Genomic DNA, 25935 nt, shown 5'->3' on the forward strand with positions numbered 1-25935 from the left:
GGGAAAGGGAGGAGAAAGAGAGGGAGCGAGACATTGACCGTTTGCTTCTCATACACGCCCCAACCGGGGACCAAATCCTCACCCAGGCTTGTGCCCTGAGCAGGAATTGAACTGGTGACCATTTGCTTTGTGGAATGACATCCCACCAGCTGAGCCACATTGGTGAGCGCTCCTGTTCCCTTTTAAAGGACTGCCCTTTGGAGCCTGAGGCTGCTGCTAAGCAATCCTGCAGGTAGCTTAGCTTGTTCCCAACTACTGTGTGTCCTCAGGCTCCCTCCTGGAGGCTGCGTGCTGAGCCAGCACAGCCATGGATGGGTGGCTGCTAGGGGCGCAAGGTCCCACGCTCCCGGGCCGGAGAGCAAGCAGGTGCACTGGCAAATGCCTCAACAGTTCAGCGGGAGAGAGACTCCTTCCTGGAGGACATGAGCCACATGACTGCTAAAGCCAGGTCCCAGGCAGCAACTGATGAGCAAGAGAGCGTTTCTTTTGTTCCCCTGCGACTATATTTCTCGGGGGTGTGGGACAGGCCAGGTACTTTCTCAGAATGACTGATTAACTTCCCAAAGTTTCCTGTGCTTTAGTTGGGTCCACCTCCCAACCAATCTCTTCCTCCAGGCTAGACTGACAGGCCACTTTGGTCCAGCACATCCTCCTGCCACCATTCTGGCCTCTATTGCGCATGTGCCTGCCTTCCCCAGTCCCACTCCCTAATCTGGTACTGGAAGGGGACAGGAGGGCTTTTTTCTCCATCCAATTATCTTGCTAACCTTGCTATGCTCAGTGTGAGAACCTCCCCCTGCACCATCTTGGCTGGGTGCAGGAGACTCCCATGATGCTCTGTCAACCTGTGCCCCCCACGCCCTAGTCCTTGTATGCAGCAAGTTGCTCTCCCTCGGGGCCCACTGGCAGAGGGCCATGGAACCAAAGGCCTGAGTAGAGGGACCCTGGGGACCCTGCACAGCCTCTCAGGCAGTGCCGAGTGTGGCCTCAGCGGGCGGGGTGGAGCATGTGCAGCCAGGAGCAGCACCTCTGCACCACCGGCGACAGAGCATCCTCCAGCAGAGCATCCTCCAGGCATGTGCTGGGTCAGCTGGTCAGCGGGCCTCACGGTCCAGCAGGTGTGCAGCACTGTGCGCTGCCCCGTGAGACTCCACGTCCTTGCCACGGCCCTGGGCAGTTCACAAGCCCGTTCTTTGCTGCATGCTACGGCTCAGTACTCAAACTTTGACCTCTGTCGGCTAGGAGCATGGCTCAGTGCACAAGTGGCCCCCGGGTCCCATTCTCACCGCCTAGCTCTATCTCCCCTGTGATTCCCCCTGTTCCCCCGCCCTCAGCCCACTCCCAATGCTCCAGGCAGACTACATGTCAAATCCACATTTCTACCTGGGAAGAGGGGGCAGTAGCTTTTTCTGCCCTAGGGCATTGCAGGAAGTGTATTCAGGAGGTGTTCCCTGTGGCCACGTGCGTTGTTGCTGCAGGAAGGGAGGACTGTGGACATTCTCTCTTGGCATTCTGGACGCACAGTTCAAGAGCTCTTCGGTAGATGAGGGCATTGCTGTCTCCAGGGAAGGAGCTGTGGATACGGTCCTCCTCTGGAATTCTTGGAAGTGAAGTCCAGGAACTCTGTCATCTCAGGCACTTCGGTTCCCAAGGGGCTGTGCTGAGGAACCCTGGGAAACCTGGATCCTGGCAGTAACTCACAACTCAGGCTCAGGTGGGCGAGGCTCAGTCTTTCCCTCCTAGTGGCTATCGGACCCACTTGCACAGCCCTTCCACACTTCCTCCGCCTGCTCTTGACGCACCAACAGCTGAGCTGTCCATTTGAGGGGGACGTAGATGTCTGAGACATGGGGGCAGCGTGTCTAGTTCACTTAGGCGGAGGTTTGTCGCATTTGGGGAGATTCTTGAATCTGGGCTGGGTGCCGGCAGGCATCACAGTCTCTCTAGCACTCCACTTCCTCACTCTTTCCTCACCAGGCAGCCACGTCCTGGCAGCACAGCACTGGGTGGCTACTTAGTCCCCGGGAGCCTCTGTTCCTCTGTGGTCTAGGTGGACAGCAGAACCTTACTAATAGTGTTGGAATGTGCAGTGTGGTTTTCAGGTAATGCTGATACCTGGGTCGCCTGCTTTCATGAAAGACTTACCTTAGACCTGTTTTCACCGATGGGAAGAAAGCCCCATTGCATTTTTGCTTTATGGAAAAATTAAAAAGCGAAAATAGCGTTCGGGGTTGACTTTGCAGTGAGGGCTCATGGAGGCAGTTGGCATCCTTAGCAGCAGGAGGAGCAGCGCCGGGAACTGCGCTCAGCATCTCAGCCTCAAGCCACCAGAGCTTGCTTTCAACTGTGTCTGTGAGCATCTGTGCTTCATCACACTCTACTTTGTACATCTGTTAGCAAGATGTGTCCCGTGGTATCAGAAAACTGTAAGAGCTCATAAGGGTGTCATGGGTAGTATAAAGCCGGACATGATTATGTGTATTTGGTATGATACAGTAAATTATTTTTTGTGTATGGGAATGCTCAAAGATTTTTTTCCATATCCATTAGTGGTAATTGCTCCTTCACTTTCCACCATTTTGACTTACAAAAGGTTTCATGGGAATATTCTACTTTCTGATGGGGGGCGGGTAGGAAACACCTATATTTCACAGCCTTCCTTTCCTGTGGCCTGGCTTCTCAAGGGCTGCACAGAGAGGAGGGTGGGAGTGACCCTATTGTTCCCAGTGAAAATTAGGCTCTTCCAGGGGATCATAAGGAAAGCATTCCAAGGGCACGCACGTGAGATTGTGGTATGGCATGCTTTATTTGTGTGCAACCAGAACCTTCCCCCTGGGTTTCCAATGTCCCAGCACCCTCCTTCCTGCCATAGAGAAAGTCCCACTGTGTCTTCAGTAAGGCCATGCAAAGGTCAGTTTCCAGAGTTTCCATTTCACATTAAAGCTCAGTCCTTTGGAGCCTGTGTGGTCCGCTGCAGGCCCACGTGGCTGCTAGACCACCGTGGTTGTGTGTGTTCCTGGGTAAAACAGTGAGCGACCACAGGCGTCCACGAGTGCAGGAGGCAAGCACGGGCCACCAAGCGAGAGGGCTTCTTTGTTAAGCGGGCTTATATTATCTTTGGCTTAGGAAGATCCAGGTGCTTTTTCATAATAACCAATCAACTTCCCAAGCTTTGGTGGGCTTCTGATGGGTCCTAACCCTAGCAAATGATCCCTTTCCCAGGTTGGACTGACAGGCCTCTGAGGCCAAGCACCTCCACCTACCCTCCCCCAACAATCTGGTACAAGAGGAGCAAAGGGAAGGGTGTTAATCCCCTTGGAGGAGCGATGCTGATATCCCCTGGGGTGTATGAAATTGTAGCTTCCTGGCTAAGCAAGGAGGCTTAAGCTTCCCAGTCATTAGCTCAGAAATGTCCAGTCCCCTTTGTTTCCTCTCTTTATTAATATCTAGGTAACTTCCAACACTAACAATTCCTTAAAATGTCTTTTCTTTAAAACCACTATTTTTCACATATTTATTTTTGTTTTGCTTTCTCTTTTCAGAGGTTCTTTGCCCAGGATTTGAAGTGGTTTCAGTTGGTGGTTGTTGGGAGGAGGGCAGTTCTTGATATTCTATGTATCCTATCCACTATATGGGAAGGAAAGCCTTTGAAACTGCTTTCATCCCAAGGTCAGAAAGGCAGGAGAGGGTCCACGGTGCTCAAAGAAAAAAAGCCCATAAAACAACTTCGGTTAATTACCTACCTCTGGTCACTATCCATTTTACAGAGAGTCCCTAATATACATAAAGAGCCCATAAATAACTTTGGATAACTGCCCCAATTTTAATTAACTGCCTCCTGTCACGCATGCAAGATGAACAAATGTGGTCTGGAGCAACATAAGGATTCAGGCTAACAGACTCACACATACCTAAGTTTGGGTAGTCACATCCCCCTAAGAAAAGCTGGCTTCACCTTTATCCATCAATCAATATGTAACTTCTTCACCCCAATCCCAACTATATACGTCCTCGGAACAAAGGACTTGCTCTCTTGGTGCTCTTGGCCTCCTGGCCGCGGGGCCTCTGGCCACCCTAGAGTGAGCTTGCCACCCCAGCCTTTGGTCACCCTTGGTTTTGCTCTCTCAGTCACTAATAAAGTGTGTGCACGCTAATAGGCTTGCTAATCTGTAATTCTTTACTGCAATGCCGAGAAGAACAAGGGTTTCTCTGATCACAAGAGGTACCGTCTTTCAGAAAAGCAGAAGTCCACGGCTCAGCATTCCCGGTCACAGTTCAGCATCTCCAACTAATCCATGCTTGGTTAGGCAGGTCCCCACAATTCCAGCCTCATAAGCCGTGCCGCCATGTTCTCCAGGCAGGTTTCCCAGTGGGTCTCCTCTTTTTCCCTCCAGACCTCGTGGGGGACTCTCTATCCAAACCCCTTACAACACAGACCTCCTCGCTGACTCCAATCTACACCCGTTTTTAGACCATGTGGCTTCTCCTTTTATGAATGCCTGCCTTTATTTTAAATGCTGACCCATGGCACCATAGGTCATTGTTATGAAAAGTATCTTAAGCCTATCACCTGCCCTTTTACCCTGGGCTGCAGCACAGCTATTATCTAGTTACCAACGTGCCATAGATATGCAAAGTACCTTAAAAGCTGTACTACCTCCTTTCCCCGTCCCCAGAACCATGAGCTGTGGGGACTTTGGGGACGCCCCGTTCAGTTACATTGTTCCCACTAATCCTGGACAAAGCACCACTGCCTTTACGGAATCCTAATCAAACCCCTCGCATTGAAAGGCTTGCCTTAAACCAAACTTACAATTCTCAATAAATTGCAACCTTGTCTTCCTGGCACTAACGCGTTGTGATCAAGGTGTCAAAGCCCTGTGGAGGTGACGTGCTCCCTTACTGCGGTCAGCCATGAACTCCATTCTTACCTTATCAACAGGTGTCTTGGTCGCCTTTGGGGAGCCGGCATTCGAAACAAGTTTGAGACGCAGTGCTCTCTCAGTTCTGTTTCGGCAGCTCAGACTAAGTCACTGATTTTCACGTTTCCCATTTTTTTAGTCTACTCTTTGCTTTCCCTAAAACATTTGGTTTTTAAATTATTTTCATAGTTTAGTCTTCGCTTTCCTCTCTTATACAGCCACATTTTGAAAAATCCTCAATTATTTCTCATAGCTTTAAGAAACGAATAAAGCAAAAAGGAAACTCACAGCGCCAGATAAGCGACGCAATCCGAAACCTCCACACCAAAACACCAGCCAGCACGTGGGAAGCCGGTCCTGCGAACTGCATTCTGGGAAATGAAGTACAGTGTTGCGTGATATCTGAGGCACTGCCCCTTGGGGATTCTGGGAAGTGTAGTCCAGGAACCGTGTGTAGCCTGAGGCACTTCCGCTCCCGGAAGGCGAGGTCGGGGTTGACATCACTCGCAGTGAGGTGAGTTAACCCCGCGTTCTGGCGATCCCTCTGCACCTTCTTTGCCTCGGCGTGGGGTGAGCAGTGACTAGGGCCTTCCTCCTGAGCAGGGGAAGCCGCGGCCAGCGGCAGAGCGTGGACATGGAGACGGCCGCGGTGAGCACCCGCTTCGCAGAGCCTTACGAGTCTGGGGCGGGCTTGCGTGGTACTTGGAGTTTGAGGGTCTCCAGCGCTCGCCGCTCCCCCAGCCTTCCTGCAGGACCCACCAGCCAGCTCTCCCTCTTTTTCGCTGTAAAATATTGGACGAGTTCCTTGATCTCTCGTTGCTTCAGTTTCCTCGTGGCAAAAAAGGGTTAGTTCTTCCCAATGGTGTTCTTGTGGTAATTAAGTGAGGTTGTATTTAAGAAACTTAAAAATAGTGCCTATTGCATTGTGAAATGTTGGCTGTTCACCATAAATTCCATTGTTAATACTCAGGCGCCCTGTTACTTGGAAGCTCGTGCGAGCCCGGGATGGGGTCGGAGCTCACTGATCACTGCCTGATGTGGGGCTGTTTCTGCACCTGGACTCTTTCAAGCTTCTTATTTGGGGAAGGAGATGGAACTTCAGCCGGATTCTGGAGAGAGTCCTCTGGGTTTTCCCGGACCCAGAAACAGCCGTGATCTCGTCTTTGCAGAGCGCCTGACTGCACGTGTAGCGAGGCCTTAATAAGTGTGCAATATCGTGTAATAAGCCAGTGTTGTTGGTTTACAGGCCACAGGATTTCTTAGGTTTAGGTTTTTATTAGTCAGTGTTTACCTTCTTGTATATGGGAGAAGAAACTTTGTTGAGAGTCTTCCCGCTTAATAACATTTGCAACGAATTACACCTGTTAGGAGAAAAAAATCCATGGCAATTTAACTATCATTACCAACAGGAGAAATTATCTGTGAGAAAACCAGTGAGAATTAAATTTTTCTAAGGGTAACACTAACTCACGGGACAGAACAATCACCCCTGAATTCTCGGTTTCTTAAAAGTGATTTTCTGGAAATCACATTTGCAAGGGCAGTTTTACGAATCCCGGGCTACTGCTTGCCTTTACTGCAGGAAGTACAGAATACGGGCGTTATTATTATCCCCATTTACAGGTGATTGGAATGAGGCACAGAGAGATGAATGACTTGCTCAAGGTTTGCATTGCTGATGAGTAGAAAGTAATACGTAGAAATGTCAGCATTTGAACCCAGGCATTTTGAGCCCATAGAGTTTATACTGCCTGCCTGCCTGCCTGCCTGCCTGCCTGCCAGCTAGCTGGCCTCTCATTTCCTCTAATAGCCAGACTCAGGAGTACTCTGGAAGCTACAAGAGGCACTCAGGACTGTCTTAAGGAATGTTCATGAACAATGGCAGCTGGCTGGGGGTCCAGGAGAAGCTGGAGTTCAGTGCCTTTTCTCACTGAGCTTTGTTGCCACTGCTTCTGCCAGGAGAAAGGGGCACCTCTTGGTGCTCCCATGAAGCCCCGTGTGGCCTAGCAGCATCCCCAGCATCTCTCTCATGATGGCTTTCCCTTCCCAGTTCTGCATCCAGAACTCAGCCTTTCCCCGAAACGAAGAGGAGAAAAATGACCAAGTACCAGGTAAGTTGGGTCTGCCTTTCTGTTTCTTTATTTTTCTTTTAAGTATTTTATGTATTTATTTTTAGAGAGGAAGGGAGGGAGAGAAACATTGATGCAGAGGAAAGATTGGTTGCCTCTCGCATGCCCCCGACTGGGCACCTGGCTCACAACGCAGGCCTGTGCCCTGAGAATAGAACCAGTGACCTTTGGTTTGCAGGCCAGTGCACAATCCACTGAGCCACACCAGCCAGGGCCCATTTTGGATTTTTAAAGTTTATTTAATTAAACATCTTTTAAATATATTTTATTGATTATGTTGTTACAGTTGTCCCAATTTCTTTTCCCTTTGCTCCCCTCAGCCCAGTACCCTGCTTCCTACCAGCAATCCCACCCCCCTTAGTTCATGTCCGTGGGTCATGCATATAAGTTCTTCGGCTTCACCCTTTCCTATATTATTCTTAACTTCTCCCTGTCTATTTTGTACCAACCAATTATGCCTCTTGATCCCTGCACCATTTCCCCATTTCTCCCCCTCCCCCCTCCCAGCTGATAACCCTCCAAATGATCCCCATACCTATGATTCTAGTCCTTTTCTGGTTTGTTTAGTTTATATATTTTTTAGATTCAGTTGTTGATAGTTGTGAGTTGTCATTTTGATGTTCATAGTTTTGATCCTCTGTTTCTTAAATAAATCCCTTTAACATTTCATATAGTAAGGACTTAGTGACGATTAACTCCTTTAGCTTTACCTTGTCTGGGAAGCACTTTATCTGCCCTTCCATTCTAACTGATAGTTTTGCTGGATAGAGTAATCTTGGTTGTAGGTCCTTGCTTTTCATTACATTGAATACTTCTTGCCAGTCCCTTCTTGCCTGCAAAGTTTCTTTTGAGAAATCAGCTGATAGTCTTATAGGCACTCTTTGTAGGTAAAACTCTGCTTTTCTCTTACTGCTTTTAAGATTCTTTATTTTTCACTTTTGGCATTTTAATTATGATGTGTCTTGGTGTGGTCCTCTTTGGGTCTAGTTTGCTTGGGACTCTGTGCTTCCTGGACTTACACATCTATTTCCTTCACCAAATTTGGGAAATTTTCCTTCATTATTTTTTCACATAAGTTTTCAATTTCTTTCTCTTCCTCTCTTCTCCTTCTGGCACCCCTGTGATTTGGATGTTGGCACATTTAAAGTTGTTCCAGAGGTTTCTAAGCCTCTCCTCGTTTTTTTCAAACCCCGGTTTCCTTCCCTTCACCATTGGTTTTGTGTGGATTTTCTTTTGTTTCACTTTGCATAGCCTTTACTTTTTCCCTTATACGTTTGCCATACTTAAGCATATCTGTCAGGTCTTTAAGCATCTTTATCACCAGTGTTTTGAACTCTGCATCTGTTAGATTGACTACCTCCTCGTTGCTTAGTTTCCCACTGGAACCTTGATCTGTTCCCTCTTTTGAGCCATGCTTCTCTGTTTCCTCATCTTGACAGGCTCCTGTGTTTGTTTGCCTGTGTCTTAGGTAGAGCTGTCGCACCTGCTGTGTTGTGAGGGGCAGAACCTTAGGATTCATCAGGACAGGGTGACCCATTAACCACATTGTGGCGCTGTATGTGGGGGAGGGATCTGAGAGGAAACAATGGCACTTGCTCAGCACTTGCCCGTTTTCCAGGCACTTCTCTCACCTCGTATGGGACTGGTACCTCTCTAGCTGTTGTTCTGGTTGTGGTTCCCAAAGTGGGTGGGTCTGCGGATGTTTGAGGACCGTGGGGGCCCTTTAAACAAGCGGACTCTGCTGAGAGACTGGCAGTTTCTTCCTCCGCCCCAACCCCCACTGGTCTGCACAGTCAGAAGCAATGAGGCTTTATTTTCCCCGGCGCTGGGACTGTGAGCTGTGTGTGGTCTAGTCTGGTGCTGGGAGCGCTCCCCAGGTGTCCCTCCTGACTTTTTAAAACATGTAACAGTGCGCTTTCTGCCAGCCTGCCACTGCTGATGCCACCACACCGCGTCCTCTCTGCCCCTCCTACCTGTCTGTGTGAATATTTGTTCTTTACATCTTTGTTTGTTGCGCTTCCATACAGCTCGTATTTCTGCAACTTCTGGTGTCTCCAGTTTTAAGGTACAGTGATCCCTCACTTATCGCGGGTATTACATGCCAGACCCCCCCCCCCCCCCGCGAAGCAGGAACCTTAAATTTATTCTACACTCTTAAACCTATGTGATTAACAACATACGTATACAGTACCGCAAAATCCCACGATATAGTGAAAAATCCACGATAAATAAATATAATATTTTTTAAAATCCTGCAATACAGTGAGGCCGCGATAAGTGAACTGCGATATAGAGAGGGACTACTGTAGTTGTATTCCTTCTAGTTGTGGAGGGAGACGCAGTGCGTCTACCTGCATCGCCATCTTGGCTGGAAGTCCATACATTTTTTAAAAGATTTTATTTATATAGTCTTAGAGAAAGGAAAAGGGAGGGAGGAAGTGAGGGAGAGAAGCATCAGTGTGCGATGTGCAAGAGAGACATTGATTGCCTCTCACACACCCCAACTGGGGGACGTGGCCTGCAACCCAGGCCTGTGCCCCAACTAGGAATCGAATCGGTGACCGTTTGGTTCACAGGCAGGCACTCAACCCACTGAGCCACCCCAGCCAGAGCCCATTTTGGATTTTTAAAGTTTAACTTTATATCACCTCTGACTTAAATGGTCACATCATTTCCCACAATACTGTACATCTACTATTTTCCCCCTTTTTATTATGGCTTATGAATTTTACCATTTTAAAGATATTTACAAGGACAGTTTTAGTACATATAGCCTATCTTCCCAAACAGGAATCTTGAGAATTCTACCATTTTTTCGTCTCCTTTAAGTTCTAGGGACTTAGTTTTCTGTGGCAGGCACCTCCCATTTTGTGGAAAGTGCGTGTGACGTACGGCCTCTTACAGCAGAGCCCAGAGGAGCCGGACTCTGTCTTTAATTCTGAGTTTAACCACATATGTATTATAGTTACGTACCCGTTTTATTCATTGACATGTCAGTGTATTTTACAGAAGTACATCCTTGGTCTTCTAGCACCAGGGACTGGCCTGTCTCTGGCCTTTATTCCATGGATCGGCTGTGTGAGGATAAAGGTGCTCTTGTTCTCAATTTACCATAAACCGATTTGTGACTTTCAGATACCTACTGAAGTCCACTCAGTCCCCAGCTGACACTCGTTAACCTAAAACTAAATGGCCAAAGCGAGAGGCAACAAGCTTTCACTGGATCCGAAAGAAGGAGCTGTTGGGGAAGCAGAGATTCAGGGAGAAACCCTAAGAGTGTTCCCGTTAGGAGACAGAAGGCGGGTATTTGTGAGGGAGGAAGGAGAATATGTAATTACATGACTAGAAAGGAGGCATTTTCATGGGTGTTGTTAAGCTAAGGAAGGAATTTCTGCAGGTGCAGATAAACTAACATAGTGATGCTTATTCTAAAGGATGTCATTAATTTTCAGTCACAATGTGTGCCTGCCCGTTAGCTTTGCAAACAGTAATTTGGGACCCAGTGATGCGTCAGGCCCAGTCCAAAGGTCATTTTGCCCAGTTACATTCCAAAGGTTTGGGGAGTAAAACTTGCAAGGCAGTTCCTTTGGGATGGTAGCCCCCATTTTATTTGAAGTGGATCTGTTTATATTATTTTTACACACTAATGGTGCAATGGCCTGAGCCAGGAGTTCCAGGTATGCCATTAGGGGAAATGGAGAGACCCAGAAAAAATGAGCCTACTGCACGGAGAGGCCGAGGCCACGCCGTCTGCCTGCCTGGCTTGTGCGGTGGTGACGGACGCCCAGAATGACATCGCTTCTCCTCTGGGGCAGTTTTCTAAGCTCCTGACTCTCTGCCACGTGTGTCAACTTAGTGAGTCAGTACGTGGATGCTCAGAACTGCAGCCAAAAGAAATGCAGAGATGAGCCAATTTTTTGCTCTTTAAAGATTTTATGTATTCACTGCTAGAGAGAGGGGAGAGAAGAGGGAAAGAGAGGGGGTGAAACATTGATTGGTTGCCTCTCACATGCTCCCCAACCTGCGAGTGAACCGCAACCCAGGCATGTGCCCTGGCTGGGACCCAAACCAGCGACCTGCAGAATGATGGCCAGCCAGCTGGGCCACACCGGTTAGGGCGAGAAGCGCAGCCTTTTAGAGAAATGGATGAGTGATCCTAATTCCCATAAAGAACAATGCCGACCACAAAGTTATGGGACAAATAGGAAACGGAAGCGGGGGTGCGGCTGGGAGTTACAAGCAAGAAGGAGGCTAAACAGTCTCGGGGGGAATCTTCCTGATCGTGAGGTTACGAGCAAGTGAAACAAACAGGCACCATGTGAAAAAAACAATCCAAAGATGTTAAGTAAATGGAAATTTTCAAAAAGACCTGTTTTTATCACTTACCAAATAACCCAGGATTTAAAAAAATAAGATAACGTCGAGTTTTGACAAGCGTATGGCGCATCAGGGGCACTTCTGATATCTTAACAGAAAAGCTCGCTGGGACAATTTCCACGACACTAGCAAATGCGGGTGCATATGTTTTGCCAGCCGAATCGCCACTTCTTGGCACTTAACCGAAGGAAAAACCAGACACGTTGGCTGAGCTCTGTGTAAAAAATGTTTCGTTTTTGCAGCAGTTAACAATTTAAACACTTAATTATTGCATTATTTAATTATTTGGTATGGTTAAGTACATTATAGTTCATCGCTTTTATGAAGCACCTGGCAGCCACAAATAACGACAGGACTCACAGCGGCTGGCGTTGACTGAGTATTGAATGTGCGTCAGATACTGTCCTAAGTCCTGTACGTGGTCTCATCTGGTCCCTTCGGTATCCTGTGACGGACTGTTGCACAGATGGGGAAACTGAGGTACTGAGAAGTTAGGCGACAGAGCCAGTAACGGACAGAGCCTCAAGAGTGTGAACCGAGGCAGCCGGTCGCCAGAGCCTGTGCGCTTAACCGTGGCCCGGGCAGCTCCGGCATTTGCCAGGCACCGCGCGTTCCTGAGAACAGAGGCCCGGAGGGAAACAGGCATTGCCGACACGGGGGCACTGCCGGGGGAAGGAGGAGAGGGGCCCCGTTAAATGCTGCTGCACCTCAATTAACTCGGTTTCTTACAGGGCCCGGCACTGGCAGTCTAACTGAAAAACACGTGCGTGCCATGATGTAACAGTGACTGTTCTAGGAGCTTCATTTCACTACTCAAAGGGCGCCGTGTTAAATGCACACAAGGCTTCTTTATGTTTCTCTTGGTTCCTTCCTCTCCCTCCTTTTTGGTGAGGCTGTGGAAGGGGGAGAGGAGAAACTGCCAAAAGGAGGGGCTCAGGTCCCTCCAAGTGGGGAACAGCCTCCTGCCCGCCGCCTCGGCGCCCAGGTGTGAGACGGAGGTCGCCTGTGTTTGGTGTCCTAGGAGGCGGTGACCTTCAAGGACGTGGCCGTGGTCTTCACGGAGGAGGAGCTGGGGCTGCTGGACGCCGCCCAGAGGCAGCTGTACCGAGAGGTGACCCTGGAGAACTTCCGGAACCTGGCCTCCCTGGGTGAGCACAGGCGGCCTCTGTAAGGTGGCTTCTGCCCCGTGCACGGGGCTCCGCAGCCTTGGCACTGCTGCCATTTGGGGCTGGATACTTGTGTGTTGTGGGGACTGTCCTGTGCGTTTTAGGATGTTTGGTAGCATCCCTGGCCTCTGCCCACTGCTTCAAGGCTTCAGGACCCCTTAGACCCAGAGTTTTCCAGTGTGTTTGCTACGTAGAGACAAGATGTTTCTAGTCTTTGTTCCAAGGTAAACATTTGTTTTTGTAAGTTGAGCTTGGCTGTACCTGGCTCCTTATTTCACACATCTTTTTTAAAACTTGTGGTTCGTGAAATTAATTTAGGGAGTTGCTTCAAAATGTTTGACAAGCCCTGGTTTGGGGGAGGGGCGGAGCCTTACAGCGTGGGACTGTAACCCAAACTTTGTCGTGCTCTGGGCCTTTAGTGGGTCACCTGAGTCTTGTGTCTGCACAGGGCACCCATCCGCTAAACCAGACATGATAACGCAGTTGGAGAGAGAGGAAGAGCTTTGGATGACGGAGGTCGGGCAGAGCTGTGCGGCGGGGCTCCTTGCAGGTAACAGCGCGTCCTTCTGTCTGTCTCCCGGGGGGTCTGCTGTCCACACGGCGACCGGAGACCCTTGGGCAACATCAGTCACAGCGTGTCACTGCTCTGCCTCACACCCTGCGCTGACTTTCCATTTCACTGGGAGCCAGACCCGAAGTATTTAAGGGGCCTGGGAGGGCCGGCAGCGTTTGCGCATCTGCCCGGCGTTGCGCTCTGTGCCTTCCTCCTGCCGTTTCCCTCCTTTTGACACCGACGGCCTCACTTATTTCTCACACAGGACGCCCCTGCTTCTGCGTCAGGGTCTGTTCTCCCGCTGCGATGCCGCCTTTCCATAAACCTCCTGCCACGCTTTCTTACTCATTCTCTGCTCAGAAGTCATTTCATCCGCGTCCTTCTGTGAGCACTCTATTTAAAATGCTCTTTCCCTCACTCTCCACATCCTTTTAAAAAAAATTTTTTTAAATTTTATTGATTTTAAGGGGAGGAGGAAGGTGGGGGGAGGGAGAGAGTGAGACAGACACACATTGATTTGTTTTCCAGTTATTTATGCATGCATTGGTTGGTTCTTGCATATGCCCTTGAACCCGCAGCCTTGGCTCCCTTGGCAGCACTTCGCTTTGTGGATAATGTCCAGCCATCGGAGCCGCACCAGTCACGGCTGGCCAGGGCTATTTTTAATTTTTGAGGAACCCCCAGGCCATTTTCCACTCACGTTCCCCCCCAGCAATGCACAAGGGTTCTAATTTGCTGCATACTTACCAGGCTTTTTTCTTTCTTCTTTTTTTAAATAATAGCCACTATTGTACAGCCCTGGCCAGGCTGGTCAGTTGATTAGAGCACCGGCTCAATACACCAAGATCACAGGTTTGATCCCCGGTCAGGGCACATACAGGAATCAGGAATCAGCCAATGAGTGCATCAGCGAGTGGAACAACAGATCAGTCTCTCTCTCTCTCTCTCTCTCTCTCTCTCTCTCTCTCTCTCTCTCTCTCTCTCTCTCTTCCCCCCCTTTCTTCTCTCACTACAATCAGTTTAAAAAAGCCATCCTAATGGGTGTGAAGTGGTGTCTTATTGTTTTGTTTTGCATTTCTGTAATGATTAGTGATGTTGAAAATCTTTTCATGTGCCTGTTGGCCATTTGTATGTCTTTGGAGAAATATCTGTTAAGTCTTGTGCTCATTTTTTTAATTTTTCAATTATAATTTAATTCAATATGATTTTGTATTAGTTTCAGGTGTACAGCATAGTGGCCAGACAATCATACATTTCACAAAGAATTCCCCTGATGTCTTTTGCTCATATTTGAATCAAGGAGTCTGTCTTTTGTTGTTGAGTGTTAGGAGTTCTCTGTGTATTCGGATTATTAATCCCATGTCAGATATATGATTTGCAAGTATTTTTCTCTCATTCTGTCTGTGGCCTTTTTTACTTTGTTTATAGCCTTTTTACTCTTTTGTTGTACAAAAGTTTTTAATTTTCATTCAGGCAAATTTATCTACTTTTTTCTTTTGTTGCCAGAGCCTTTGGTGTTGTATCTAAGAATTCATGGCCAAATGCAATGTGGTGAGGCTTTTGCCTGTTTTTCTTGGAGTTTTATAGTTTCAGGTCTTACGTTAGGTCTTCGATCCATTTTGAGTTGATAGTTGTATACGGTGTGAGGAAGGGTCCAACTTCATCCTTTTGCACATGGGTATTGTTTTCTCAGAACCATTTGTTGAAAAGATGGTCCTTTCCTCAGTGAGTGGGCTTGACACCTTTGTCAAAAATTATTTGGCCAGCCCTGGCTGGTGTGGCTCAGTGGATTGAGCGCCAGCCTGAGAACTGAAAGGTCGTCAGTTCGATTCCCAGTCAGGGCACACGCCTGGGTTTCAAGCCTCGTGCCCAGGTGGGGACATGGCAGGAGGCAACCGATCGCACATTGATGTTTCTCTCCCTCTTGTTCTCTCTCCCTTCTCCCCCTCTGAAAATAAATAAATAATCTTAAAAAAATTACTTGGCCATATCTGCAATGGTTTATTTCTGGGCCTTCTGGTCTATTTTTTTGGTTGGTATATATGTCTGTCTTTATGTCAGTACCGCACTGTTTTAACTCCTATAGTTTTATCGTAAATTTTAAAATCAGGGTGAGTCCAACTTCTTTAAAAAATATATATTATTTTGGCTAATCGCGGGTTCCAGTGAGGTTTCATATGAAATTTAGGATGGGTTTTTCTGTTTGTGTTATTGGGATTTGGTAAGCATTGCACTGAACCTGTAGATCCTTTTGGATAGCATTAACATTTTAATAATATTAAATCTTCTAATTCAAGAACATGGGATGTCATTCCATTTGTAATATCTTCTTAATTTTTTTTTTAAATCAGTGTTTTGTAGTTTTTGGTGTGCAAGTCTTTCACCCCCTTGATTAATTCCTAAGGATTTTATTTTTTGATGCTGTGGTAAGTAGATTATTATTTCTTTTGTCTTGAAACATATAGGAGCCAGCCTGAAAGAGCTCCGAACAGTCATGTGGATGTGCTACCTTTTTATTTTTTAATTACACTTGACATTCAATGTTCTTTTGTATTAGTTTCAGGTACAACATAATGGTTAGGCAGTTACATACTTTACAAAGGGATCTCCCTGATATTTCCAGTCCCCACCAGGCACCATACATAGTTATTACATCATTGACTTTGTTCCCTATACTGTACTTTCCTGGAATTGTTTTCTTAATTTCCTTTTCAGATTGTTCATTGTGTATACATGTGCACCTAATTTTTGTGTGTTGACAGTGTGTTGCTGCTTTGCTAAATTCATTTATTAGTTTTAATAGGTTTTCTTCTGTGTGTGGACTCCATATGCCCAGCCAGGCAGTCCTCTCTGTCCCTCAAACACTACCTGACCCAGGTGAAGTTTTGTGGTAGAAATTTCAAAGATGAAATTTAGGGAAGTCACTGATGCCACTGTGTACGTAAGGAGACTCCTGTGTAGGAAAAGAGAAGAAATCACTCAAATGTTGAAACTTTTGTAGTTCTGAGTAAATTCAGATGTAATTTGTAAAATTTGGTGATATTCTTCACTAATTTTTCATCGGGATTACAAGAAGCACTTTATATGATGTAATCATCATTCATTTTTTAACAGGATGAAACTTAATGCCTTAGGAAAACATCACATAGCTTGTAAGGGGCGAGTCGGGCACGGAGGCCTGCCTGCTCCTAGTGGAGCCCCTGACGTAAGCCTGCTGGCATTTCTGTGGACACCGGAACTGCCAGTGTGCCATTTCCCACCTACAAAAGCGGGAGGATTTCAAAAATGTATAAAACGTGGAAAATTAGTTAATTCTAAAAATTGCGCATGTGCTTCATTAAGATAATTATGTAATAAACCACCAAACTGGAGCCATATGATAACAACGATTTAATGGGATGCCATTTGTAACTTGCAGCCGAGTTGTTTTAACATCCATCACGCTTTTTTTTTTAAGTTTATTTTATTGATTACGCCTCTTTCTGTTAGTTGAAAATTGACATGAAAGTTTAAAAAGTCAATTAATTGTCAGCTTCTCCACCCCTCCCCACACATATACTATAATTGGGATGATCTAGTTTTTCTTTTTTCCGTGGCTTTAAACTTTTTGTTTTAGAAGTATTGACAATAAAAAGTGGTGAAAATATACCACATAGTCTCTGTATGTTCACACCGTTCGGTAGACATCACCTTTCTGCTCTTCCTGTTTCATCTATTCTCCCTCTTTTGTTTTGGCTGGGATGTGTCATATCACCCATGGATATATCAGCATCTGCAACGGTAACTCCTCACTGTCATTTAACACCTCTGCTATGATCCACGTGGACTCCTGTGTATTTATTTTATACTTCGGGTTATAGTCCAATATAGGCATTATTTTGCTGTCAAATTGTTGCTGTGTTGACTGTTCGGAGCTCTTTCAGGCTGGCTCCTATATCCCGCCACCACGCCCCATCCTTATGTATTTGAGCATTTCCTCACCTTCTCACTAGACACCATCCTCTGCCTTATCTTGTATTTTTCTTAGCCAGTCTTAGAATCAGCCATCATTTCTTTAAGGATGCCTGGTTCCTTTGACAGGAGAATGGTATGAGGAATCGAGATCAGTGCACTACTCAAAAATGTGTTTTAATCAACTTTATTGAGAAACAATTTTCATAGAGTAAAATTCATCCTTTTCAAAAATATACTTGTAATTTTAGATTTTCAGAAAGTTTTCATAGATAGTATAGAGAGTTCCTCTAAACTCCACGCGCTTTCCCCTGTTAACACCTCACATTACCACGATAAATCTGTCAGAAGCGCAAAATGCATGATGGTCCACTACTGGTAAGTAAACTCCAGGCTTTATGTGGATTCTGCTTGTTTTCTGTCAATGTCATCTTTCTGTCCCAGAGTTCAATCCAGGAGACCACCCTGCATTTAATTTTCATTATCTTCTCAGTCTCCTGTGGTCTCTTGATTGATTTTCATTCTTTCCCTGTTTTTTTCATAACCTTGACAATCGTGGGGAAATTCACCCTTTAAAAAAAATTTTAAATACTACATCACATGAAATATGGCATGTTAACCTTTTTTTTTTTTTTTTTAGATTTTATTTTTTAGAGAGAGGGAAAGGGAGGGAGAGAGAGAGGAAGCGAAACATAAATGTGTGGTTGCCTCTCACCCGCCCCCAACTGGGGACCCAGCCTGCAACCCAGGCCTGTGCCCTGACAGGGAATCGAACCAGCGACCCTTTGGTTTGCAGGCCGGTGCTCAACCCACTGAGCCACACCAGCCAGGGCTTTATCAATTTTGATCTTTATGAAAACCAAGTCTTGCTTTTGTTGATTTTTCTGTATTGTTTTTCTATTCTGTTTCATTTTTCTCTGCTCTGATCTTTTATTTCCTTCCTTCTCTTATCTTTAGGTTTAGTTTTTTCTAGTTTTTTAAAAATTGAATTTTTTCAGATGACATTGGTTAATAAAATTATGCAGATTTCAGGTATACAGTTTCTTAACACATCATCTGTATGTTGTATTGTGTGTTCACTGCCCTCATTTTCCTAGTTCTTTGAAGTGTAAAGTTAGGTTGTTGATTTGAGATCTTTTTTCCAATGTCAGGATTTACAGCCATAAAATTGCCTCTTAGCACTTCTTTCACTGCTTTTGGCATGCTGTATTTTTGTTTTTATTTGTCTCTAGGTATTTTCTAATTTTCCTTGTGATTTCTCCTTTGACCCATTGTATGTTAATTTCCACATGTGTAGATTTTCCTTTTGCTATTTCTAATTTTATTCTGATTGGAAAAGATGCTTTGTATGATTTCAGTCTTTTAAAACTTATTAATAATTGTCCGTGACCTAATGCATGATCTTTCCTGTAGACTGTTTCATGAACACTTGAGAAAATGTTTCTTCTGCTATTATTTGTCTATTAGGTACAATTGTTCTATAATGTTCAAGTCTTCTGTATCCTTTTTAAAAAATATTCATTTACTTTTAGTGAGGGGGAGGGTAGAGAGAGGGTGAAAAACATTGATGTGTGAGAGACATGTTGGTCAGTTGCTTCTTGCACACCCCCAACTGGGGACCCAGCCTGCAACCCAAGCACATGTCCTGACTAGAATCTAACTGGCAACCTTTTGGTCTGCCTGCTGGCACTCAATCCACTGAGCCACACCAGCCACGGCCAAGTCCTCTGTATTCTTATTATCTTTGTGCTATTTGTTAATGAATTTGAAGTGTTGAAATTTCCTAGAAGTATTGGAGAGCTGTCTATTTCTTCTTTTAGTTCTATCAGTGTTTGCCTCGTATACTCAAGACCTCTGAAGTTTGGTACATACATGTTTATAATTGATTTTTTTAATGAATGGACCCTTTTGTCGCTGTACAATGTCCTTTGTGTCTTGTACTAGTTTTTGACAAAAGTCTGTTTGTTTTATGTTAGTATATCCACCCCTTCTCTCTTTTGGATACAGCTTGCACGGACTGTATTGCTCTGTTCTTACTTTCAGCCTGTGCATGTCCTAGGGTGTAATGGGAGTCTCTTGTACACAGCCTATAGGGGGGTCACGTTTTCTTATCCATTCCGCCAGTCTGTGTCACTTGCTAGGGAAATTTAGTCCATGTTTTCTGTGGCTTATAGTTGTTTTGTCCTTCTTTTCTCCCTTACCATTTTCCTTTGTGTTTACTTGAGGTTTTATACCAACATGTTTTGATTCTTCATTTTCTTCTGTGTATGTTATTTAGGTACGTTCTTTGTGGTTACCAAGGAGTTTACATAAAACATCCTAAAGTTATAACAATCTGTTTTAATGACTTAATTTCAACTGCTTATAAAAACTGTACTTTTTATACAGACCCCCTTAATGTTATTGATGTCAAAAACATGTTTATATTGTGTACTCATTAACATAGGATTTAAAAGACAAAAGTATAACAATTATAAATCTATTAACAGAAGTATAAGGTAAGTTATGAACCAAAAATACAATCATGCAACCTGGCAAGGTAGCTCAGTTGGTTAAAGCATTGTCCCAAAGGGCTGTGGGTTCAATTCCTGGTCAGGGCACATACCTGGGTGAGGGTTCGATCCCTGGTCAGGCAGTGCGTATGGGAGGCAACTGATCAGTGTTTCTCTGTCACATTGACATTTCTTTCTCTCTCTCTCCTTCCCTCCCTTCCTCCCTCCCCCTCCCCCTTCTAAAATCAATTTTAAAATCCTCAAATGAGAATTTTAAAAATACTTTAAAAATACCATAATGCAAAAAATAAAAATACAGCAATACAGGTTTTATATTTCTCGATATACTTGCCTGTGGCAGAGAACTTTTTCTAGTTTTGGGTCCGCATGAATAGACTAGATTAACGATGACTCTGAACTAGGAAAAGATTAAATTATAATTAGTTGGTGAAACTAGACATAATCTCGGGATACATTAAGTGTGGCAGAGTGGGAACAACGTGCCCTAGTCCCAAACAAGCTCAGGAAGTTCTCTTTTGACTCATTTCCTCATCTATAACATTGTGACTCACTTCCCTATGAGTTTTTCAGTTCTGTCTAATGTCCTTTCATTTCAAATTCAGGGATCCCCTTTAGCATTTCTTATAGATCAAGTCTAATGGCAATGAACTCCTTCAGATTTTACCTTGGACTGTCATGTCTCAATTTCTCTCACATTTTGAAGGACAGTTTTGCTGTAAATACGCTCAGTTGACTATTTTTCTCTTATTTCACTGCCTTCTGGTCTGCAAGGTTGTATTGAGGAAACCGCTGGTAATCTTGTATGTGACAAGTTGATTTTCTCTTGATGTTTTCAAGATTCTGTCTTTGTATTTGACTTTGTACAGCTGTGAAATGTACTTTGCTTTCAGTCCTTTGGGATTTATTCTGCTGAAGTTTTTTGAGTTTCTTGTATCACTATATTTATTTCCCCAATTCTGAAAGTTTCAACCAATATTACTTCAGATTAGTTTCCTGCCCCTTTCTCTCTTCTCCTCTGGGTCTCCCATAATTCGTGCCTTGGTCCACTTGATGACATCCCATAAGTCCCTAAACCCTGTTCACGTTCCTTCATTCTTTTTCTCTACTGAAAATTGGTCATTTTAAATGACATTACTTCAAGTTCACTGATTATCCTGCCTGTTTTAGTCTGTTGAACTATTGTAGCAAAGTTTTCAATTCTGTTACTGTATTTTTCAGCTTCAGAATTTCTATTGGATTCTTTTTAATAATTTTTGATTCTTTGTTGATAAGCTCATGTTGTTCCTGTGTCGTTTTCCTGACTTTATTTAGTTGCCTGTCATTATTCTCCTTTAGCTCATTGAACATATTTAAAATATTTATTTCTAAGATCTTTTTCAAGTAACTTAAGAGTCTCGTTTCTTGAAAGTTGGTTTTTGAAGATTTATTTTCTTCCTTTGAACAGGTTATGTTTCCTGTTTTTGTGTTGTTGTTGTTGAAAATTAAGCGTTTGAAAAGACAGTCAGCTCTCCGTCTCACGTACTGGCCGTGTGCAGAGGAAGACCTTCACCAGTCAGCCGAACGTGGGGGCGCGGGTCCTTTCCAGCCCTCTCTGAGGTGCATCTCCCCAGGACTGTGTGTTCTGTTATTCCAGCTCCCCCGTGTACAGGGCTACTTTCGAGCATGCTGCTTTCCCTAAGAGTCCCACTGCTGCTTTTTTACAGCGCTAAGGCTTCTGTTACGGTCCGCCTACAATTTCTCGGCCTGGGGCCTGCAGACTCCCTGTAGTTTGATGTCAAAACCTGGTATCAAAACTATGCCACTATTCCCGTTGTGCTCAGTCCAGCCCCAAGAGCAGCCGGAACAGAAGTAAGGTCTGTTCTTCCCTCTCCAGCCTGAGGAGGAAGCAGAGGCGGGCAGCCCCCCCCAACCCGAGTCTCCCCCACTGTGCCAGAGAGGGTGAGGCAGAAGGAGAAAGAAACTAGGAAGTTTGGGACAGTTTTGATTCAGATGTTTTTAGGTTCTCTTGGTTGTTGCAGCTTCTTAACTCATGTTTAAAGTTTTCAAAGCGATTTTCCCCGTGGGTTGTTGGTCGCTGGGTGTTCTGTGTGGGAACACGGGCTGGGGCTTCCTACTCTGCCACCCTGAGCTCTTGGAGCATGTGTGAGACGGTTGTTTTAAAGTCTGATACTCTGATACCTGTGTTCCTTCGTGGATCATTGTTTCAGCCACTTTATTTCCTTCCTTTGAACAGGCCACATTTTCTCCTTGCTTTTATGCTTCTCCTACTGAAAATTGAGCATTTGAGAAAACAGCGCCCTCTGCCAGTCACTGCTGACCGGCTCTCTTCTGGGGAAGCCTGGAGCACAGGCTGCGGTCTGAGCCCTGGGATCTGCCCGGAGTTCAGCTTACGGTCTTCCCGGGTCTTTCTCTGAGCTGTTGACTCTCCTGGTTCTGTGTGTGCGCCTTTCCAGTTCCCTCACACTTAGATGCTTTGAAATCTCTATCTCCCATAGTGCCACTTCAGCTTTTCTTGGACTTAGATGCTCTAGTGCAGCGGTTCTCAACCTGTGGGTCGCGACCCCTTTGGGGGTCAGATGACCCTTTCACAGGGGGTCGCCTAAGACCATCGGAAAACACATATATAATTACATACTGTTTTTGTCATTAATCACTATGCTTTAGTTATGGTTGGGGGTCACCACAACTTGAGGAACTGTATTAAAGGGTCGCGGCGTTAGGAAGGTTGAGAACCACTGGGCTAGTACCTGCCTTCACACATAGTTCCGTTCTAGGCCCCAGCCTGTCTCTGTTTCCTGCGGAGCTCCCATGAGCAGTGTCTGCTGCTGCTTCCCGTTGCCTCTTCCCTTTTGGTCTGAGCCAGGCAAAGCACAGCCCGGGGCCCCGGCATCCCCAAGACAGGTTAGAATGTAGCAAAGAAAGCCTGCTCTGCTCTATCCAGTTCAAGGCAGGGAACTGAGAGGTGAACTGTTGCATCGTTTAGACCATACAGACCACAAGGCAAAAGGACGGGGCATTTACAAGCAGTTGTGTATGGACGGGAACGGGAGGAAGCACTCACACAGCCCCAGGCCAGAGACCTGCTTCGAAGAGACCTGACAGGACCTTATCCCCTTGATCTGAGATGGTCCCAAATTTATTACCTTTTTATTTTTTTAAAGATTTTATTTATTTTTAGAGAGAGGGTAAGGGAGGGAGAGAGGGAGAGAAACATCAGTGTGTGGTTGCCTCTGATGTGCCTCCAACTGGGGACCTGGCCTGCAACCCAGTTGTGTGCCCTGACCGGGAATCGAACCAGCGACCTTTCGGTTCACAAGCCAGTACTCAATCCACTGAGCCACACCAGCCAGGGCTCTTACCTTTTTGAATGCAGCTTTTTCACATTTGGAAGCTGTCTTATTGCTGTAGATCTTTGACTGTTTTTCAGAACTTTTACACTTACTTTTGCTAGTCTCTTAAGTTTTTTGTTTGTTTTCAATGTTTCAATGGTGGAACAAAGGTTTGGGGATTCTTAGCCCACATTCTTGCTGATGTCACTCTCTGTCCCTAATTCTTTCAGGAGGCAGGAATGAAAACGAGATGGAGATTCTTCAGGAAGCAGGAGCGAGGTGCCTCTCCTTGGGAGAGCTTTCCTGCTGGCAAATCAAGACACATGTTGTGAGTAAATTAACAAAAAGTCAAGACTCCATGATACATACTCAAGAAAAGAGTTCTCAGTTCCCCAAGCCACCTAATTCCCCTTGTCAGGTGGGAACAGGACTATCCACGCAGGCTTATGTGGAAGACAGCTGTGTAATGAATCTTACAGACAATCATCCCAGTATTAATGAAAATAAAGAATTTCCAACAAGGAGTGCTGAGAATTCTTGGAATAAAACATATCTGAATGAGACACAGAATTATCAGGGAAGCTGCAGGCAGATGCCCATGAAAACCGACTTCTATGTATTTGTTCCACATGCTAACATCTTCAGTTGTAATGATGATCCAGTACACAAAAGAGATCACGCTCACAGCAACAGAGACTGTGGTGAGGACATCGCAAAGGTGTCATCTCTTGTCCAGCTCGGCATATTCCACACAGGACAGAAAACCTACCTGTGTAATGAACGTGAAAAAGCATTCGGTGACAGCTCCAGCCTTGAGGTCCATCAGCAGGCGCACCTGGGAAAGAAGCCCCTTCCGTACGGTACACATGAGGATACCAGTTACGGCTCAGCCGTTCCCGTCCGACAGTACGTTCACGCAGGAAAGAAGCGCTACTGGTGTCGTGAGTGTGGGAAGGGCTTTAGTCAGAGCTCAAACCTGCAAACCCATCAGAGAGTCCACACAGGAGAGAAACCCTACTCGTGCCTCGAGTGTGGTAAGAGCTTTAATCAGACCTCGCATCTTTACGCTCACTTGCCCATCCACACGGGAGAGAAGCCCTATCGGTGTGAAAGCTGTGGGAAGGGCTTCAGCCGGAGCACAGACCTGAATATTCACTGCAGAGTTCACACTGGAGAGAAACCTTATAAATGCGAGATCTGTGGAAAGGGCTTCACTCAGAGATCGCACCTTCAGGCCCACGAGAGAATCCACACTGGAGAGAAACCATATAAATGTGCGGATTGTGGAAAACGCTTTAGTTGTAGTTCAAATCTCCATACCCACCAGAGAGTCCACACTGAAGAGAAACCATACAAATGTGATGAGTGTGGGAAGTGCTTTAGTCTGAGCTTTAATCTCCACAGTCATCAACGGGTCCACACGGGAGAGAAGCCATATAAATGTGAGGAGTGTGGCAAAGGCTTTAGCTCAGCCTCGAGTTTCCAGAGCCATCAGAGGGTTCACACAGGAGAGAAACCGTTTCGATGCAACGTGTGTGGTAAAGGCTTCAGTCAGAGTTCATACTTTCAAGCCCATCAGAGGGTCCACACTGGAGAGAAGCCCTACAAATGTGAGGTGTGTGGGAAGCGTTTCAACTGGAGCTTGAATCTTCACAATCATCAGAGAGTCCACACAGGAGAGAAACCGTATAAGTGTGAGGAGTGTGGGAAGGGCTTCAGTCAGGCCTCCAATCTCCAAGCCCATCAGAGTGTCCACACCGGGGAGAAGCCATTCAAATGCGATGCGTGTCAGAAGCGATTCAGTCAGTCCTCACATCTGCAAGCCCATCAGAGAGTCCACACTGGAGAGAAACCATATAAATGTGATACCTGCGGTAAGGCCTTCAGCCAGAGGTCAAATCTTCAAGTCCATCAGATCATCCACACGGGGGAGAAGCCGTTTAAGTGTGAGGAGTGTGGGAAAGAATTCAGCTGGAGCGCCGGGCTCAGTGCCCACCAGAGGGTCCACACAGGCGAGAAACCCTACATGTGTCAGCAGTGTGGGAAGGGCTTCAGTCAGGCCTCACATTTTCACACACATCAGAGGGTCCACACGGGAGAGAGACCTTACATATGTGATGTATGTTGCAAGGGCTTTAGCCAGAGGTCACATCTGGTATATCATCAGAGAATCCACGCTGGGGGGAACCTATAGACATGTGTGAGGCAGCCTTTCGTGAGAGGTCCCGTCTCAATCCACTGGAAGGTGTGTGCTGGTCATTGCGGGAGATGCCTTCAGAACTCAGGCGCTTCGGGCTGCCGTCCCAGGGAAGGGGCTCTATGAAATGTGTTTTAAGAACTGAGTTGGAGGATGAATTCTTTGTAAACATCAGCTCTCACACATAAGAGAAAACTGGTTTTATAAATGCGGTAAGTGGTTAAACCAGGGTTTTGAATGTCCCGGTTCTGAAGATGAACACAACAGAAGAATCTTAAATTTCGCTGGAGTCTGCCGAGAAGAGCAGGCTTAGACATGAGCATGTTCAGAACCCTGACAGGCATGTACTGATGGACAGATGAAGCTGATGTCAGCCACAGCGTAACCGCCCCGTAGGTGGGGGTGTGTCTCACCACCATTCCTCTGCCCTGTAGGACTACTTGGCGTGTGATAGGTTACTGAACAAAGTGAAGAAAATCACTATAATCAGGATGAATATTTGAAAATTCAAGTCAGTTCCCTACCTTAAATTCATCACAGCATACTCAGAATGATAGAATGCTACCACCCACAATAGTACAAACTAATTTCAGCAAGACCTCTGAATGGCTCCCATGCCCCATCCAGCCTCATTTCTTTGTACAGTGAACTGTGTGTACAGTGTACTATTTAATCACTAGTTTGTATTTTTTAGACTGAAAAGTGCTGTTTTTTCTCATCTAATTACAGTGAATTTATATGATTGGGAATTTTGACCCTAATTCATTAAGGTACAGTTTTACTGTAACACTTTGAAAA

At 45.8% G+C, this 25935-nt stretch overlaps 1 protein-coding gene across 2 annotated transcripts; it reads left to right on the plus strand.

Annotated features, from left to right (window-relative positions):
* The first annotated feature begins 5377 nt into the window (after positions 1-5377).
* On the plus strand, positions 5378-25590 carry ZNF235 (zinc finger protein 235). Of its 2 annotated transcripts, XM_090259736.1 has the most exons (5): positions 5378-5436; positions 6973-7033; positions 12450-12576; positions 13043-13144; positions 23171-25590. In XM_090259736.1, the coding sequence occupies exons 2-5, from the start codon at positions 7019-7021 to the stop codon at positions 25132-25134; spliced, it is 2208 nt and encodes a 735-aa protein (XP_090115862.1). In that variant the 5' UTR covers positions 5378-5436; positions 6973-7018; the 3' UTR covers positions 25135-25590. The 2 variants fall into 2 exon arrangements, with proteins under 2 accessions (XP_090115862.1, XP_090115861.1); XM_090259735.1 differs by lacking the exons at positions 5378-5436; positions 12450-12576; positions 13043-13144 and adding an exon at positions 5453-5571.
* The last annotated feature ends 345 nt before the right edge of the window (positions 25591-25935 follow it).

The sequence above is a fragment of the Furipterus horrens genome, unplaced genomic scaffold, assembly GCF_987537825.1.
Source record: "Furipterus horrens unplaced genomic scaffold, mFurHor1.1.pri manual_scaffold_13, whole genome shotgun sequence".
NCBI classification, from domain to species: Eukaryota; Metazoa; Chordata; class Mammalia; order Chiroptera; family Furipteridae; genus Furipterus; species Furipterus horrens.